Source organism: Gymnoscopelus braueri (genome assembly GCF_963280865.1).
Source record: "Gymnoscopelus braueri genome assembly, chromosome: 21".
NCBI lineage: Eukaryota > Metazoa > Chordata > Actinopteri > Myctophiformes > Myctophidae > Gymnoscopelus > Gymnoscopelus braueri.
In genome coordinates, this window is record NC_137623.1 from 6194396 (window position 1) to 6211882 (window position 17487).

The 17487-nt window shown below is 39.1% G+C and overlaps 1 protein-coding gene across 2 annotated transcripts; it reads right to left on the reverse strand.

The window, feature by feature from the left end:
- Positions 1-8707: 8707 nt before the first annotated feature.
- Positions 8708-14695, reverse strand: rbis (ribosomal biogenesis factor). Of its 2 annotated transcripts, none has more exons than XM_080418128.1 (4): positions 14632-14695; positions 13069-13193; positions 11656-11778; positions 8708-10010 (listed from the first exon to the last, which is right to left on the reverse strand). In XM_080418128.1, exons 2-4 carry the CDS (start codon positions 13180-13182, stop codon positions 9942-9944), a joined length of 306 nt encoding a protein of 101 aa, XP_080274254.1. In that variant the 5' UTR covers positions 13183-13193; positions 14632-14695; the 3' UTR covers positions 8708-9941. The 2 variants fall into 2 exon arrangements, with proteins under 2 accessions (XP_080274254.1, XP_080274255.1); XM_080418129.1 differs by having other exon boundaries at positions 13069-13187; positions 14628-14695.
- Positions 14696-17487: the final 2792 nt, after the last annotated feature.

Here is a 17487-nt window from a genome sequence, read left to right on the forward strand (position 1 = left end):
TTCATATATAAAAAGTTAGTTTGATTGATTGATTGAATACTTTATTAGTCAGAAATGTAAACAGAATGAGGTAAAGTCAGACATAAAGGACAGACAAAACAAATTGCTACAAAAATACAATTAAATAAGGCAGAAAAAAAGAAAGGTATTACAATCACAAAAAAATATAATAAAATACCTATAGAGTCTACTGAATGAGGCAGAATATATAAACATGGATATAATTACTCCAAATACACCAGTAGGACATCACACACAAAACAGCAAGCTTACAATACTGTTGATCAGGACAAAATTAAGGAAACATTTAGAATTAGACAAATATATGATAAATACCCAGAGGCATGCAGCCTACAAATCACAGCATCACATTCAATAATAGTTCATCATTTAAACCTTTGGTTAAAAAATTCTCCCTTCTCTTCAGAAGGAGGTCATGGGTGGCAGAGTATTAGAATGAGAACTGTAACTGCCCCAGAAGGAGAGACAGTGGTTTTCAGTTATAAAAATATAAAAATATATTCTGTTTATATAAAATTCATGTACACACTGGGTTAAAAAGAATCATTTAATTATGAATAAATAGTACTAAAAGTTACAATAAATATATTAAAAGGTTCATATAGTACAAGACTTAAGGTAAAAATGCTGTGCCCATTGCTTAGAGGGTTTACGGTAAATTGGGCAGAGTGTCACATGGTCAGAGTGTCAATGAGGTCATGTCTATGATTGAGAAACTCCAGAGAGAGAGATCATAATATTGCCAAAGTTCTGCACATGGCTCAAGAGGCGCACATGGTAAATGCTTATTGTATTATGTGCCTTTAATTGATTTATGTGTGCATTTGTTATTATCAAATGTGCCAATGTATCATTTGTTTGAGAGACTTCAGTGTAACTGCATGTCAATAATTGGATGCACCTGTGTGGACTCAGTAGTCAGAGGACTCTGTTTCATAATGATTATGGTCTCAACTGAACAAATGTATGTTTTATTTCTTTTTATATTTTTTCATGGTGTCTTATGTATGGTGTTTACTGTTGGAGGAGTTTGGAGAGTTATGGAAATAAATCCCAGAAAATACATCTGTATGATGCTTGGACATTTGTTGAACCAGTGACAGCTTCACATGTTTCTTCCATTTATGTAAAAAAAAAAAAAAAACTTTGGCTTGGCTTGGGAAAAGTATATCTTGTCCAGCTGTGTCCAGAATGTCTATCTGCACCTCCTTGTACCTCGTTTGTGTAAAAAATATTAGACCTCAATTGTCAAATGTTTAAAGGGCAAGACCACTTTGGTAGAGGTTTGGGTTGTGTAGTTACCTTGCCATGATGTAACTCCAAAGGTGGACAGGAAACCATAAATAATTGCTCCATTGATTAGAAATTGAGAATTCAAAATATGCTCCATATTGACTTACATTGTACGGTAAAACAACTCTCAAAGTCTCTTTCAGCACGTAAAAGAACGCAAACAAAGTTGATTCAGACAATATAGAACATCACCAAACCCAGTACTGTTGATTTTGCAATTTTTATTAGGCAGAAAACCCGGACTGGATCTGTGGATCCGGATCCGGATATTCAAATAGTAAAATCAACAGGGAGTTAACATTTTTATTAAAAAAAACAAGCAGTACTGAGTTTGGTGATGTTCTATATTGTCTGAATCAACTTTGTTTGCGTTCGTTTACATGCTAAAAGAGACTTTGAGAGCTGTTTTACCGTACAATGTAAGTCAATGAGGAGAATATTTTGAATTCTCAATTTCTAATCAATGGAGCAATTATTTTTGTATTTCTTGTCCACCTTTGGAGTTACATCATGGCAAGGTAACTACACAACCCGAACCTCTACCAACGTGGTCTTGCCCTTTAAATCATGTTCTAATCATGTATACTTTACATTACTTCAGACCGTTTTCCAAATATTTAATGTTTTAACATTTAGGACCAAATGGCCAATTTTACGTTGAGGTGCCCAGTCTTCCTTAGTGCCCACTCTTCCTGTTACCTTTACACCACTTTACCTTTACACCACAACCACTAACAGTAGTTTACCAACAGGCCCCACAGGGTGAATTGGTCATGATGCAGGCTTTGATTTCGGCCCTAAAGAGAGAGACAAAATGACAGAATGAAAAATTACCATGTTCAATAGATTTACTTCTACTCCACTTCATCTCAGAGGCAAATATTGTACTTTTACTCCACTACAATTATTTGAAAACTTTAGTTACTAGTTACTTTGTAGATATAAAGTAGTAGGCTATATTATAAAACATACATTAACCCCTTTAGCCCTATTTTATACATAAGCTATTTGAAAATAGCCAATCTACAAGCTCACAACGCGTCGCATCGCGGCGCGTTGTGAGCTTGTAGATCTGCTATTTTTAAACATTTTATTACTTTTACTTTTGGTACTTTAAGTATATTTTGATGCCAATACTTTTGTACTTTTACTCGAGTAACATTTTGAACACGGCCTTTTACTTGTAACGGAGTATTTTTTATATTGTGGTATTGCTACTTTTACTTAAGTAAAATATCTGAGTACCTCTTCCACCACTGCTCACACAACACTGTTACTCACTCAGTCATCACCGTGCAATTGTATTTAAGTCCTGGAGCCAGCCTGTTCTGCAAGTCTTGTAAAGATGGATCGGCACAATTCTTCCTAAATAAAAATGTTCATAAACATGTTTATTGTTATTTTACACAGTTTGTATTTTCTTTTTTAAGAACATATTGTCTCTGTCGGGTGGAAACCTCATTATGTCCTAAACTGTTACTATTCAGGATACAAATTTAAAAGGATCCCTGGTTAATAAGCCAAATATGCCTTAATTACATTATAATTGTCCTCTATAACTAAAATAAAAAAATTAAAACACCCTAAATATTTCATTTATTCTATAAATAGTTCATCTTTCACTCCATAGAGACACACGGCCGGAAGCGGAAGGCCTACAAATCCACGCCCACTTTTGACACTCGGGGTCCGTTAGAACGATGAACTGCAGCTCTCAATGCAATCTCTATGAGAGGCATTGTAAAATACCGTCATTTCACTGGTTAACTACTGAGGCTGTAGCGATTTTTTTGGTGTTCTAATAATCTGTCCCATTTGTTTAATTTGTCCTTTTTAATGTCCCATATCTTTCATCTCGATATACTACCCACAATATACTATAATATACTCCATCAGTATGTCAAAATCGCATCGGAGATCTAGAGTTTAAGTGATCGCATGGTATATACGTCACGGACGCATCCCTTGAGGTTTTCAATACCCAGAAAACTGGCGAAAGTGGCCGTTTTCATCATTATCTCTGGAACAGAAGGTCCAATCTGCTCAGTTCAAAGCCTGTTGGATGCGTGACTTTGAGGACATTAAGCACGCAATGACACATTTTCGTTTTTTTTTTCGTTTTTTTTTAGGGGAGGCGATATCTTAGTTGGGCAGGCGACCGCCTCTCCTGCCTCTACAGTGGGAACGCCACTGGTCGGCGCTCGGCACTCGTAAAGACAGTGATGTCACTAAAATGCCCGTCTGCTGTCTACCCTCTGCTGTGTTAGCATTATGGGTAACTCGTTAAAGTGGCAAATTAAATGTGAAACACATCAACTATTAAGAAAACAAGAAGATATGTTGACAAAGACACTCCATACATTTGGAAACATATTTTTATTTAAATCAATATCGTCTTCAGTTAATGCAGGATAATTTTAAAAGTAGGCTAATTCTCATATCCTCTCATAGGGAATGCATTGGCAGCTGCAGTTCATCGTTCTAACGGACCTCGAGTAGCGGCGCTGTCTCAAAAGTGGGCGTGAAATTTGTAGTCCCCGTGTGTCTCTATAGGGACAACTCCCGTCGCAGGTTGATGATGTCATTTGTCCATGTGTGGTCTAGCCCTATGACATGTATGGCATGCATGTGAAAATAAAAAGTATTTCAAATGTTGCTTTGATGCTCACATTAACCTTAGGAAGTATTGTGTTGGTTATCATTAGCCCATGCACTCCCTACGTTCCATAGGGCTAGACCACACATGGACAAATGACATCATCAACCTGCGACGGTAGTTGTCCCTATTGAGTGAAAGATGAACTATTTAAAGTGTTTGTAAAAAATAGCAGATCGACAAGCTCAAATCGTAGCGCTTCGCACCACGTTTCAAGCTTGTAGATCTGCTACTTTTGATACTTTCGTGTGGCGCTGTAGTATGATCAAGAAGTAAGGCGTTAATGTACAAAAAACACAAAAAGTTATAATATGGAGATAAGAGGTTTCTTCCTGACAGCAATGATGTAACAATAACATAACACCACACATGAAGACATTACATTTCAGAAGCAACATCGTTCTATAAAAATAATCATCAATAATTATCTTACATAGGATTCTCCTGGGTGACCAGAATGATACTGAGCCTGGTGATCTTGCTGGAGTTGAACCGTGGGACTTCTATGTTGCCAAGTGTGCTGTGAAAAAGATCATAACTTTGAGGGTTGTTTATAACAAACATGCTTCAGTACTGTGTTCTAACAGAGTGACCATGGGTCACAATTCAAAGGTAACTGGAACGCTCGCCCCAAAACACACTCGCCCATATTAGTTTTTCGTGGTTTAGGCATATGGTTAGGGTTAGGCATGCGACCGTTCCGAGGTTGCCGGATTTGACCCGGGGCGAGTGCCAAGCGTTCTTCTATTCAAACTGTGACACACACACACCAAAACAACCAACTTACTGAAATTTCATGTAAACCTCTGTTTCCCAAACAATGGGTCGGGACCCATGTTTGGCTCGCGGACCTATTTTTATGGGTTGCGAGTAAATGTCCCCTTTTTTCGTTTCCAAATTTGTTTCATAGTGACTTTCAGTCACTATGCAGCTCTCTGTTACCATTCAACACTATTTTCAAAAGCACTGGCACTGCCAGCAAGTACCTAGTGGACACAGGCCCATAGACTCCCATTCATTGTCTTTGACTGCCATCTGCTGGTAAAACAAGGTAATAGTCAATGCAGCATCTATTCACCATCTTCAGCTGAGTGAGTGCATAACTAGTCCATTGTAAGAATTTGCAGTGGTTAAAATTAACGAAGTACATTTACTCAAGTACTGTACTTAATTATAAATTTGAGGTATTTTACTTTACTGGAGTACATCCCGTTTTCTTTTTCTTCTACTCCACTACATCTCAGAGGCAAATATTGCACTTTTACTCCACTACAATTATTTGAAAACTTTAGTTACTAGTTACTTTTTAGACTTTGATTATTATCGCAAAACACAGGAACCACTTCAGCCCTATATATATTTCGGCCATTTTCAAAAGACTTTTTATACATTTTGAATTTGGGAAATGGGACATTCTGCACAATGAGTACTGTAACTTTTGGTACTTTTAAGTATATTTTGATGCCAATACTTTTGTGCTTTACTCAAGTAAATTTAGTATTGTGGACTTTTACTTGTAACAGAGTATTGCAGTATTGATACTTTTACTTAAGTAAGAAATGTGAGTACTTTTTCCACCACTGGTCATTTGTACAAGTACACCCCCTTGTTATGACCATGGGGTCATATGTGTGTATTTTCCTGTGTGATGTTGCCCTCTGTATGTCTACTTCCCTCATTGGTCAGTGTGATTGAGTGGTGCTGATTGAGTGATTGAGTAACAGCTGGTGACTGAGTGGTGTATGAATGTGATTGGTTGGCTACTAGGCGGACCCTGCTGGTGATTGGCTCCTGTGACCAGGCTGTGGACTATACAAAAATTTTGTATAGTGTAATGTATAATGTCTCTCACCACAATCTTTACGTCTCAGTTCAAGCAGAGTCCAACCTCTGGCTTCTGTGTTTTAGATTTGTTAGTGTTTATAGAGTTGCCATTTTTAACATGGTGTAGTTAGTGTGGAGCCTTGGTACAGTACGGTTGGGTGGCCTTTCTTTCACTTGGTTTTCGTTTGACCATGTGTTTATTTTTAGTTAGGAGTTAGGTAAGATCTATGTACTTTATATTTTTGGTTAACAGTAAGCATAGGATCTTGTTTGATTAGGATTTTATGTTCAGGGGCCCATGTTTTGTGTCAATTTGGTAATAAATCACCGTATTACCTTATGTTACACCTGGTGTAAAACCCTGGACATGACACTAGTATGTCACATGTAGGGACTTACCCCCCCAATCCAACCCGCTGAGTGCCAATTAGGGAGACATTGAGTCCCATTCTTTTATAGTCTTTGGTATGACTTACTCGGGGATTGAACCTTGACCTCCCAATCCCAAGGTGGACACTCAAACCACTGGTACCCATATACTGTATTCACCTGTTTCCTAGGCTGTGTGTTTTCCACTTCCTGTCGATTTGATCCAATGAAATCCAATGAAACTGGTCAGATGACCAATGATATCCAATGAAATTGACAGGAAATGGAAAACACACAGCCTAGGAAACAGGTGAATACCTGGCCAATAATATATATGCCACATTGGTCCACCAGAGGGCGCTTAAGCTCCACACTACATGCACACATCCAAGTTGCCTTTTGTCTTAGTCTATTAGAAATATGGGACATATTTGAAGTGTACACTTGTTACAAGGCAACACTGCTGGTGAGACCCCCCCCCCCCCCACCTATCAGTGACAGCGTTTCAACTGCTGTCCGTACAACATTGAAAAGCAGCCACTCATTGGCCCGGTCATTTTCTGATTTCTCATACTCTCTGCCTATGGGAGTAACGTGTGAGTGAGTCGACATCATGGGTCTGGCAATGCCAGGCTAGAGCACAGGGGCCTGGTGGACCACTTTGCAAAAAACGGTGAGAGGAAAAGCTGCTGTAGCTGAAGAGGTCAAGACAAAAAGGTGATTGTGGTGAGACTTCAGGAGGAAGGCAAACCAAACTTCAGTGGGAGTGACACAGAGATAGTCAAAAGTACCCGGGGGGGGGGCGGGCAAAAAAGGCTCATGTCCAGTGGTGAAAAAAGTACTTAAATTCTTTACTTAAATAAAAGTACCAATACTGCAATATAAAAAATACTCTGTTACAAGTAAAAGTCCAGAATTAAAAATTTACTTCAGTCAAAGTACAAAAGTATTGGCATCAAAATGTACTTAAAGTACCAAAAGTAAAAGTACTAAATATTTGAAAATAGCCGATCTACAAGCTCACAACGCGTCGCGATGCGACGCGTTGTGAGCTTGTAGATCTGCTATTTTCAAATAGCCTAGGTTTAAAATAGGTTTAAAGTGGTTAATGTATGTTTCATTATATCATAATTTATATCTGAAAAGTAACTAGTAACTAAAGTTTTCAGGTAAATGTAGTGGAGTAAAAGTACAATATTTGCCTCTGAGATGTAGTGGAGTAGAAGTAAAAGTATTGGAAATTGGAAATACTCAAGTAAAGTACAAATACCTCAAAATTGTACAGTACTTAAGTAAATGTACTAGTTACTTTCCACCACCGCTCATGTCTTACGATATCTGTTTCTAGATGCTACACATGCTCTATCAGTCTGTTGTTGCTTTATGCTTTATTGGGACAAAGACATGAAAGCAAAGGACATCAACAGACTGAGTTAACTCATAAAGAAGGCTGGGTCTGTCACACAGGGACAGGTGGCAGAGCCAGAGGACAGAATGCTGGATAACACCTCCCTCCACCCCTACCCTGTATACAGCATGTCAGCCAAGCTAAAGACCACCTTTAGCGATAGACACATTCAACCCCAGTGTAAACAAGGTCATTCCTACCACATGCTGACATCATCTCACCAAGTGCACAATCTTCATGATTTTTCATTAATTTCCTCCCAGCTGTCAATTAGCTCAATGGTAAAAATGTCAGCACTTGAGCAGGACACCAGGTTCAAATCCGGGGTAGAAGAGGAAAGTTATACATAGTGCTATAAATCTGGTGTGAAACATGCAAAAGTCCCCCCCCACCACCAGAGATCAAAGTAGCATAAATGGGGACAAGATATGCCGTCAGAAAGTAGTTCAGGGTAATTAGCTGTAATCTAGCTCCAATGTTTATCACACATTACATCATAATTATTATCATTAAGTATTATGATGACAACATAATCAGATGGGAAACAAACAAACAGAAGTATCTTTGGATGGAAAGGGATTATTTAAATAAATATGCAAACCCATGTTTTTTTCTCCGTTTTGTATTTTATTTGTTTTTAATTAATGTTGAAAATAAACTCACTCATTCATTATTTAATAAAGAAGGCTAAATCATCTTGCATACCCACAGCTTATAAACTAAAATACTTAACAGAGGGAAAACAGAGAAAAGTAAATATAAGTCATCATCCTGACAAACATCACATTTGTATTATTCACTGTCAATGATAAATACATTATTTTCAGCTGTAGTTACAGTGAAGTTATATCAAATGACCAAACAAGATAGTTCAACCCCAAAATGACTTTTTTTTTCTCCTATGGATTAGTCACCCCATGGAGACGTGAATTCATGAATAGTTTTATAGTAGTTTATAGTTTAGTTTAGTTTTTTGTCTCATTCCTAAGCCAATCATTTGATGACCGGCAGCGGTTCCGGTAGGAGACACAAAGAGTCTCCTTTGTATCTCCTACCGGAACCGCTGCCTACCGGACCCGCTGGTCATCAAATTATTGTCTTAGGAATGAGACAAAAACTAAAGAATATCCATGAATCACGTCTCCATAGGGTGACTAAATCCATAGAAAAAAAAGTACGTTTTTGGGTGAAGTATATCTTTAATTATGCCTATGAAGGCGAATTCTGTCAATGCTTTTCAATGGGAACGGAGCATTTTTTTAAAAGAAATCCTTGAATGGCAACAAACCACTCCGTTCCCATTGAAAAGCATTGACAGAATCCACCGCAAAGCAGAATCAAAGTTTCTATCTACAAAATCACAGCGCCTCGCAACGTTTGCCTATTTTCGCTTCACGTTTGCCAATTATGACATGATGCCCAGAATTGGACATCAGGGTTCATGTGGTTAAATACAGTTATTTGTATTACCATCAAACAACAAAACACCTGGGCCTTAAATACAAAGATGCACATCACAAGGAGTATCGGTGAGTATGTCAGTCTATGTCATACCATGTAATGTATCATGTATCAAATTTTCAGTCAATTCTGTTCAATTTGCCTTAAATATGTTGAGAAACGCGGTGCTAATTTTTGATAAGAGCCTGAGTGCACGTCTTCACATTCGCAGAATACAGGTGAATTTTGTTTGTTACAAAGTACAATAGAAATGTGTTTACAAATCAATAACTGAGGTGAATTTGTTTCAGAATCAGTCTGTAAGATCATCATTGTCAGCAGTCATATTTGTTTTCTGTGGCTGTCTCTGTGTGTGTCAATGCCTCTGTCTGTAGCGGTACCACTGCACGGCGACAACGTGCGCTGTCCTATGCCCTTCAGAGCAGGTGTAGTGTTTGTATTTTGTCCCGTCTCCCTCACAAGGTCAAAGAGGAATAATAATGATGATTTAATTTACTGTCATCAATTATTTTGTATTTTGAATGCTTCAGTTGATGTTGCAAGACTGTTTTATACTCTTACTGTACTTACAGACCTGTAAGGGGCCATTTGGAACCCACTCAAGGAACCCTGAGGGTCCCTGGACAACACTTTGAGAGCCACCGTCCTAGATTATTTTTAAATTACACACTGGTATCGGATCGGTACTTAGTATCGACCGATACGAAAGTTATGGGTATATCGGTAAGAAAAAACTGGTATGGGTTACATCTCTAATGAGGAGAGAACGCTGGTCACTCTGGTGTCCTCAGGTTATGTCTGGGGAGGTTTTTCTGTCATCACTGGAGAGTGAGGTCATCACTGTAGAGTGATGACATCACTGGAGTGTGATGTCATCACTGTAGAGTGATGTCATCGCTTTAGAGGGCGCTAAAGCTGAGAGAAGAGCTGGGCAGCATTGTCCACGTTCACCGATTCCTTCGGTGCTTCTCTGACAACCTGACATAAGACCAAAGATGAGAACCAGTCAAGACAGGAGAATTTTAAACTTTATTAAAGGTGGAGTAAGTGCAGTGGTGTGTTCTAGGTTTTTTCGGAGGACATACTATAATTATTCCCTCCCACCCGCTCGGCACGCACACATGCACGGTGTTGAAGAGCTCTATGTTCTAATGGTAATCACTGCTATAGAGTGTTGGTTCTGTAACAGTGTCTCCAGCTATTTACTAAACAGAAAATACATTGTCAGGTCACTCTGGATACCACTTTTATATGAGAGAGAACTCGTACAGGATAAATAAGTGCAATTGGAAGTTATGAAACAAAACATTAGCAGACAAAATGTGAACTGAAACACTGTGCAAATTGAAGCTGATAAATGGGTACTTTCTCCTGATTGCCTGAAAATTGGCAACCGACCTGGAGATTACTGATTACCATCAGTCTATAGTGCTTTAACTTTTAACAAGTTAAAGTGGCACTATGTAACTTTTCTTTCATGTATAAAATGTATAATTTTGTCCAATATGTATGGTAGAGTAATACAATATAACTTACACAATAGAAACATCTAATCAAAGGCACAGAGCACCTGCTCATATCAACTTGGTTTTATGCTGTATCCAACATGACAGCCATGTAAACAAACACACAATGTCATTTACAACTAAACGTTGCTCTCAAGAATGTTTTTGAAAACATTTGAAGTGAGAAATAGACGATGCAATAACCGAGAAGTGATTCTGTTTGATCCACTGCACTTCCTTGTTTATCGTGACGCAACAATGGCAGAATACCAAAACACTCGCCCCAAAACACTATCGCCCCGGGGCAAATCAGCGTCGGTGGATAATCACCCTGTCGGGAATTAATTTTCAATAAAGACCACCTACCCATGCATTATCCCTTGCATAACTTATACCAGGGCTACTCAACTTAAGATGGCTCAGGGGCCACTCAGAAAAATACCAAAAGGCCGCAAGCTAAAAATGTCTGTCCTATTTTGGATTTTTCGATTTTGTAACACACTACACATTGTTATCGTTATAAGAGAATGTATATTTTGAAATGTGAAATAATGAAATTTCACCATATGAAATAAGGGCGCCCGAATTTTTTATGTCAAACCCCCAAAAAACCCTGAAATGCATAGAAAACTATGCATTATACCTGTAACAATTGACGCACCTGTATATGTCTGACTGTTTGTCTTTGAAAAAAAATTAAGCAACCCATATATTTGAACGGAAATTTATATTTTTATCCTGTGCTTAAAACCATGAGGTTTGACCTCGAGGGGCCACAGAGACGCTGCGTTGGGGCCGCATGCGGCCCGCGGGTTGAGTAGCGCTGACTTATACAATTGGGGTGGTTGTATTTGGTCTCCCTGCTCTTCTATTGAGACATTTAGATCGTGTCAAAGGTCATTTCTCACCTAAACACAGGATCTGACCCGAATTTTAATCTGAAGGTCAAGATTCAATTTATCCCCTGAGCAAGCAAGGCAGGCTCTATTAGCTCAATGGTAAAAATGTCAGCACTTGCACAGGAAACCGGGTTGAAACAGGAAAGTTACATAGTGCAGCTTTAAAGCTCTGTGAAAATGAAATCTTAGCAGACTGATACAGCCCATCACCACCGTTACCTGCATCTGTTTCTTGGGTTCCGGAGCGACAGACTTGGAAACGCTCGTCACGTCCCTCTGGATTTCTGTGAAGATCTGGTTGAGGTTCTCTACCTTCTCATTCAGATTCTTCACTGCATTGATCTGTGGGATTAAAGCAAAAATGTAATCTCATGACTGAAAACGTTTGTATGATGGAGAGGGCAACTATATTTCCACACTCACTCCAGAGGGCCACGTTGCAGATACTGTCGGGCCATTCTATGTCACATAAAAGTAGCAAAAATAGCCGATCTACAAGCTCAAAACGCGTCGTGTTTTGAGCTTGTAGATCGGCTATTTTTGCTATTCTGGATTTGGAATCCATATTTATTTTGGCAATTTTTGTTTTGGAATCCTGAAAAGTATTTTTTTTATTTAATTTCAAATGCATTTATTTATACGTATGTTAACTTGTCTTTATGAACTTAAATACAAATACATTGGACATAAAAAAGACTAGAATTGTAATACTGGTCAATAAGCTACTAATATACTGTAGACTATATAGAAGTAATTAAAGCGGGTCATGTTTGCATGTTTGGAATTGTAACAGCTGAAATCAATAATATATCAGTATTCTGATATTAACCTGCGGGCCGCATTAAGTGAAGGTGGGGGCCATTATGAAAGGAGCCCCCCCCCCTCACACTAGTGCTGTTTCCTAAACAATTAATTAACACAATATGTAAAATGATTATGTTTTCCTAATATCGTTCCTGCTGTTCTACATAGTGCCAACCACAAGTCACATATCGAGGCTTTAAAAGGGATAGTTCACTCAAAAAAAAAAAACTCCATGGAGACTTGAATTCATGTTGAATTTTTTTTTGTCGTATTCCTAAGCCAATAATTTGATGACCAGCGGACCGGTAGGCAGCGGTTCCGGTAGGAGACACAAAGGAGAAAACTAAAACATATCCATGAATTCAAGTCTCCATGGAGTGACTAATCGATAGCAAAAGTCATTTTGGGGGTGAACTACCCCTATAACCTTTGCTTTTATATGAAATATCCAAGACTATTATAAGATTGTATGGAAGATGCCTCTGAACATGTTGCTAGTTTGACCACTTTAAAATGCTATAATCTTAAAATAATAACCGAAAATAGCCGATCTACAAGCTCTCAATGCGACGCATTGAGAGCTTGTAGATTGGCTATTTTCGCTGTGCAACATGCTCTCCATTCCAAGACATGCTGCTGGCTGCTATGGAATCCCAAATGACTGAAATCAATCGTGGTGACTGATAACTTTAATCCATGTGTAATGCGAAACAATCCAACAACAAAGAAATCTATAATTCCGCAATCGAAACTAATTGCAGAAACCGGACACCGTGTCACTGGACTGACAAATGTCATACCGTGAATTGTGGAGATTCAGTCACTTACGTGTTTCAGAGATGAGGTGACAGGCTTGGTTTTGTTCTTGTGTTTGGAATGCTTGTTTGCGATTTGAAACACGTTCACCTTCTGTTTCTTGGCTTTTTGCTTGTTTTTCCCCATGACTGCTTAATCTATGGAGAGAAAAAAAAACCTGTCACTTACAAATATTTCTGCACTCATCATGAGCTAAGACCTAATGCCTTGTTGTTGGATTCACATCCTTACAGCAGATCTTGACAGTGTTGCAGGTTGGGTTGCCCTACAGTGCCACCTGGTGTCAACATGAAGTTGCATGGTCTGTTTCTGATCAAATTACAAACAAGGACAAAGTGAAGATAAACCTTCTAGTTTGTCTCAAACTACAAGTGTTGTTTGTTATTGTTACATGGCTACAAACACACTAGACCAGGGGTCTTCAACCAGGGGTCTGAGACTCTGTGGTCCCCAGGGTGCCCCCCGGGGGCCGAAGGCACACAGGGCTCCATGACAATAGTAGTTTTGGGTTTCTTAACATGCAATTCTTGTTTCTTAACCAGCTAAATGATTGATAGTTTAGACACCAAATGGACCCGTTAAATTAACGCTAGAGCAGGGGTCTTCAGCAGGGGGTCCGTATATGTGACCCCTAGGGGGTCCTCGGAGTTACTACAGAAGGGGGGGCCATCAAATCTTTGTGTGATAGGATCATGTTTTTTTACATTAACCACTTGAACCCAAGCATCACTATTCTGAGGAGAACATTAGCCCAAAAAAAGCAGATCTACAAGCTTACAAAGTTACAAGGCTGTAGATATGCTATAGGGGGGGGGGGAATAGGAAAAAAGAGCAGCTCAAGTACAGAGTGAAAGGTCTTAGATCAAGTGGTTAAATGTCTGAAAATACATTAACATGAATTGTAGTGGGGGTCCCTGCTTCATCTCTCTCTCAGCTATAGGGGGTCCTCGGCCTCAAACACGTTGAAGACCCTTGAACTAGAGTGTGCATTGGAGGTCTCAGACATTACAGAGATTACAACAGTGGTTCTCAACCAGTGGTCCGGGGACCACCAGTGGTCCTTGAGGGGGTTCCAGGGGGTCCCCAGCAAAATTAATTGTTAAGAACCAAATTGACCCTTATGTGTCTGTAACTCTGAGAGTGTACAAATGGAACCAAATGGACCCTAACGGGGTACACTCTCAGAGTTAAATGAACACTAATGATGATGATACAGTGTAGATTGGGGACCCCCAACTTGGGGCCCCAAGAAATCAAAATGGTTGAGTCCCTGGCATATCTTTTCAGATGGGGGTCCCTGGGCTAATATGTGTCAATTTGGGGGTCCTTGACACAAGAAAAAAGGTTGAAAACCACTGGATTACTACATCAAAAAGTATACATATGTGGTGGTCATAGAAATGTAAAAGTTTGAGAAACACTGGCCTATGTTCAAACTAAATCAATGTACTGTTATTATGTGTATGAGTGTGTAATTGTATACTGACTAAACATTATTAACACACCTCACACATAATAAGCAGAATAAAACCCCTAAAAGGTTCTGTGTTTTAAGTATTAAAATATTAGACAAACCTAGAGAAGCTGTTGTTGATAAATCCTCCTCATGTGCTGAGAGCGTGTCCACTCCGGATGACGCGCATTGTGTGCGACGCAGCGAGGAAGCAACCATGGCAACCAGAGTTGTTGACGTAGGAGATGACACGCCCCGCCCACTCTGATGGAGGGGTGTGTTTGATCATGGTTGTAAGACGTACCGGGAGGGCGGAGTTACACTGTATCAGTGGTGGATAAAGTAGCTACTCCTGGTCAAATAAATACTCAATTACAAGTATTACTCAGTCAAATGTGTCAAACCATGAGTTAAAGGAGGAGTTCACCCATAAAAATACTTATTTTCTATCAATTACACACCCCATGAAGCCTTGATTTCATGGATTTATTTTTGTTTTTGTGGCATTCCTAAGACAATAATTTGATGACCGTGTGTATTTCCGGTAGGAGACACATTTGTGTCTCCTACCGGATATATTAGCCGGTAGGAGACGGGAATCAAATTATTAGCTTAAGAATGCGACAAAAACAAAAAAAAATCCATGGATTCAAGGCTTCATAGGGTGTGCAATTGATAAAAAATAAGTAATTTTTGGGGTGAACTCCTCCTTTAATGGTAGGCTGCTGGAGAAGGATACCTCCTTTTAAAATAGCCAAAATATTCAAAAGTTGACATAATACTCCAAAACTATCTACACATTACAAAGTAGTCTACGTTTTATTTTTAATATCAATGCTGCTGTATTGAATTTCCAAAAATAAATTATTTTCCAGAAATCTACAACCTCACAACTATCATGGCATCGCTGCTTTTTTCCCAGGGACTAACTGAGAATATTTAAATGCAATGTTTAGGTACTTTTACTTTACTTTAGTATTAAACTTTTGTACAGCCTACTTTAAACTTCTTAGCCTACTTCACTACATCTCAGAGGCATATATTGAACTTTTTACTTCACTACAATTATTTGAGAGCTTGACTTACTAGTTAGTTACAGATTTTGATAATGAATCAGAATAGGCCTACAAATGTTTGCCTATAATGTATCAATTGTGATGCATTATTATAGATCAAAATCAACCCCAGCTGCAACATAGTGATGAACACGTGACTGTATAATTACAATACAATAATAATATCTAATCCACCAACTGACTGAAAATCCAATTCAAATCCACCAAGAACTCAGTTGGACTAAACGCGCTGTAGCCATATTTCTTTCATCCAGCAGGTGGCATCCTAACACCACCGTAGACCATATCGGTCTCCCTATTAGACTTTCTTGGGTTTGAGGTGATCAACAAAGTTTACTTCTCTCTTCATAAAGATAGATTTGAGTAGTTAATGTGCAGTTAGTTGACCAATAATAGCAGCAGTGTGTGGTAATCCATGAAACATGGACATTTTAAAGACATCTGGATGATCTGGACATCCCAAGCCAAGAGACCAGAATCAGGCCCCTGTTTCCCAAACTGGATGGGCCTAAGCTCTAATTGATTAATTGAATAGCCTACTTTATTAGCAGTTTGCAAAAAAATTAAAAGCAAGGTCTGCTAGGATTTTAAACCCAAGAAAGCCTATGGCTTGTTTCCATTGGGGTCATTTGTACTCAATTCATAAATATATTCCTCACTGTTCCTGATGTGTGGCTCAGGTAGAGTGAACTGGCCGGGTAGAGTGAACTGGAAACCGCAAGGTTCCCAGTTCGATCCCGGGCTGGGGGGCTTCCCCTGAGTTAGTGTTGAAGTGTCCTTGAGCAAGACACTGAACCCCTAATTGCTCCCAATGAGCAGGTTTGTGCCTTGCATGGTTTCCTCCGCCATCGGTGTATGTATGTGTGTGTGAATGGGTGAATGTAATGCACAATCTATGTAAAGCGCTTTGGATAAAAGCGCTATAAATGCACCATTTAGCATCAGTCGATGTTTTGTTGACTGAAAACTCTGGGAGTGGCAGTACCAGTGACAACCAGGAACAGACTGGGTGACGACGAAGAGTGTGGTGACATCTGGAAAGACAGAGGATGGCCGGAGAGACGTCGACCCGAGGTGAAGAAGGTTGGCAGCTCAAACCTGAATGATGCATTAATAATTACAATCTATGTATAGCCAATATCCACCAAGAACTCAGTTGGACTAAAGGCGATGTAGCCATATTTATTTTATCCAGCAGGTGGCATCCTAACACCACCGTAGAGACTTTAAGGTCTCCCTATATCAGCCTTTCTTGGGTTTGAGTTGATCAACAACATTTACTTCTCTCTTCATTCCGATAGATTGAGTAGTTAATGTGCAGTTAGTTAAGTTGACCAAATAACAGAATGCAGTGTGTGGTAATCCATGAAACATGACCATGTTAAAGACATCCGGATGATCCGGACATACCAAGCCGAGAGACAGTGACTGAACAAAAACTGCAGAATCAGGCCCTCATTTCCCAAATTGGATGGGACTGAGCTCCTAATTGATTGATTGAATACTTTATTAGCAGTTTGGCAAAAAAAAAAAAAAAAAAGCACAGGAAAGTAGGCCTAGAGTTCAATACAAGGTCTGCTAAGAGGATTTTAAACCCAAGAAAGCCTATGGCTTGATTCCATTGGGGTCCTTTGTACTCAATTCATCAAAATATTAGTGACAGAAAAATATACACTACTATGCAAAACGTCATATAAACAGTTTGAAAACAAAAATATGTACAGTAAGCATTTCGAAGGGGGGAGGGGGGGGGGGGCTACCCGGGGGGGGGTTGGGGCCACCCGGTCTAGGCTTTGACTTAGGCTACATACCATACCATAACATACTTTTAAAGAGCTGGTGCAGTGTTTTTGCACTTTTTTTGTTTTTCATGTGTCTATGAGGTTGATAGAACTTCATTAA

Coding starts and splice junctions, on each gene's coding strand:
- rbis (XM_080418128.1), bottom strand. CDS start 13,182: ATGGGGAAAAACAAGCAAAAAGCCAAGAAACAGAAGGTGAACGTGTTT. Junction 11,779..13,068: donor TCACCTCATCTCTGAAACAC/GTAAGTGACTGA, acceptor TTAATCCCACAG/ATCAATGCAGTGAAGAATCT. Junction 10,011..11,655: donor AACCCAAGAAACAGATGCAG/GTAACGGTGGTG, acceptor GTCTTATGTCAG/GTTGTCAGAGAAGCACCGAA.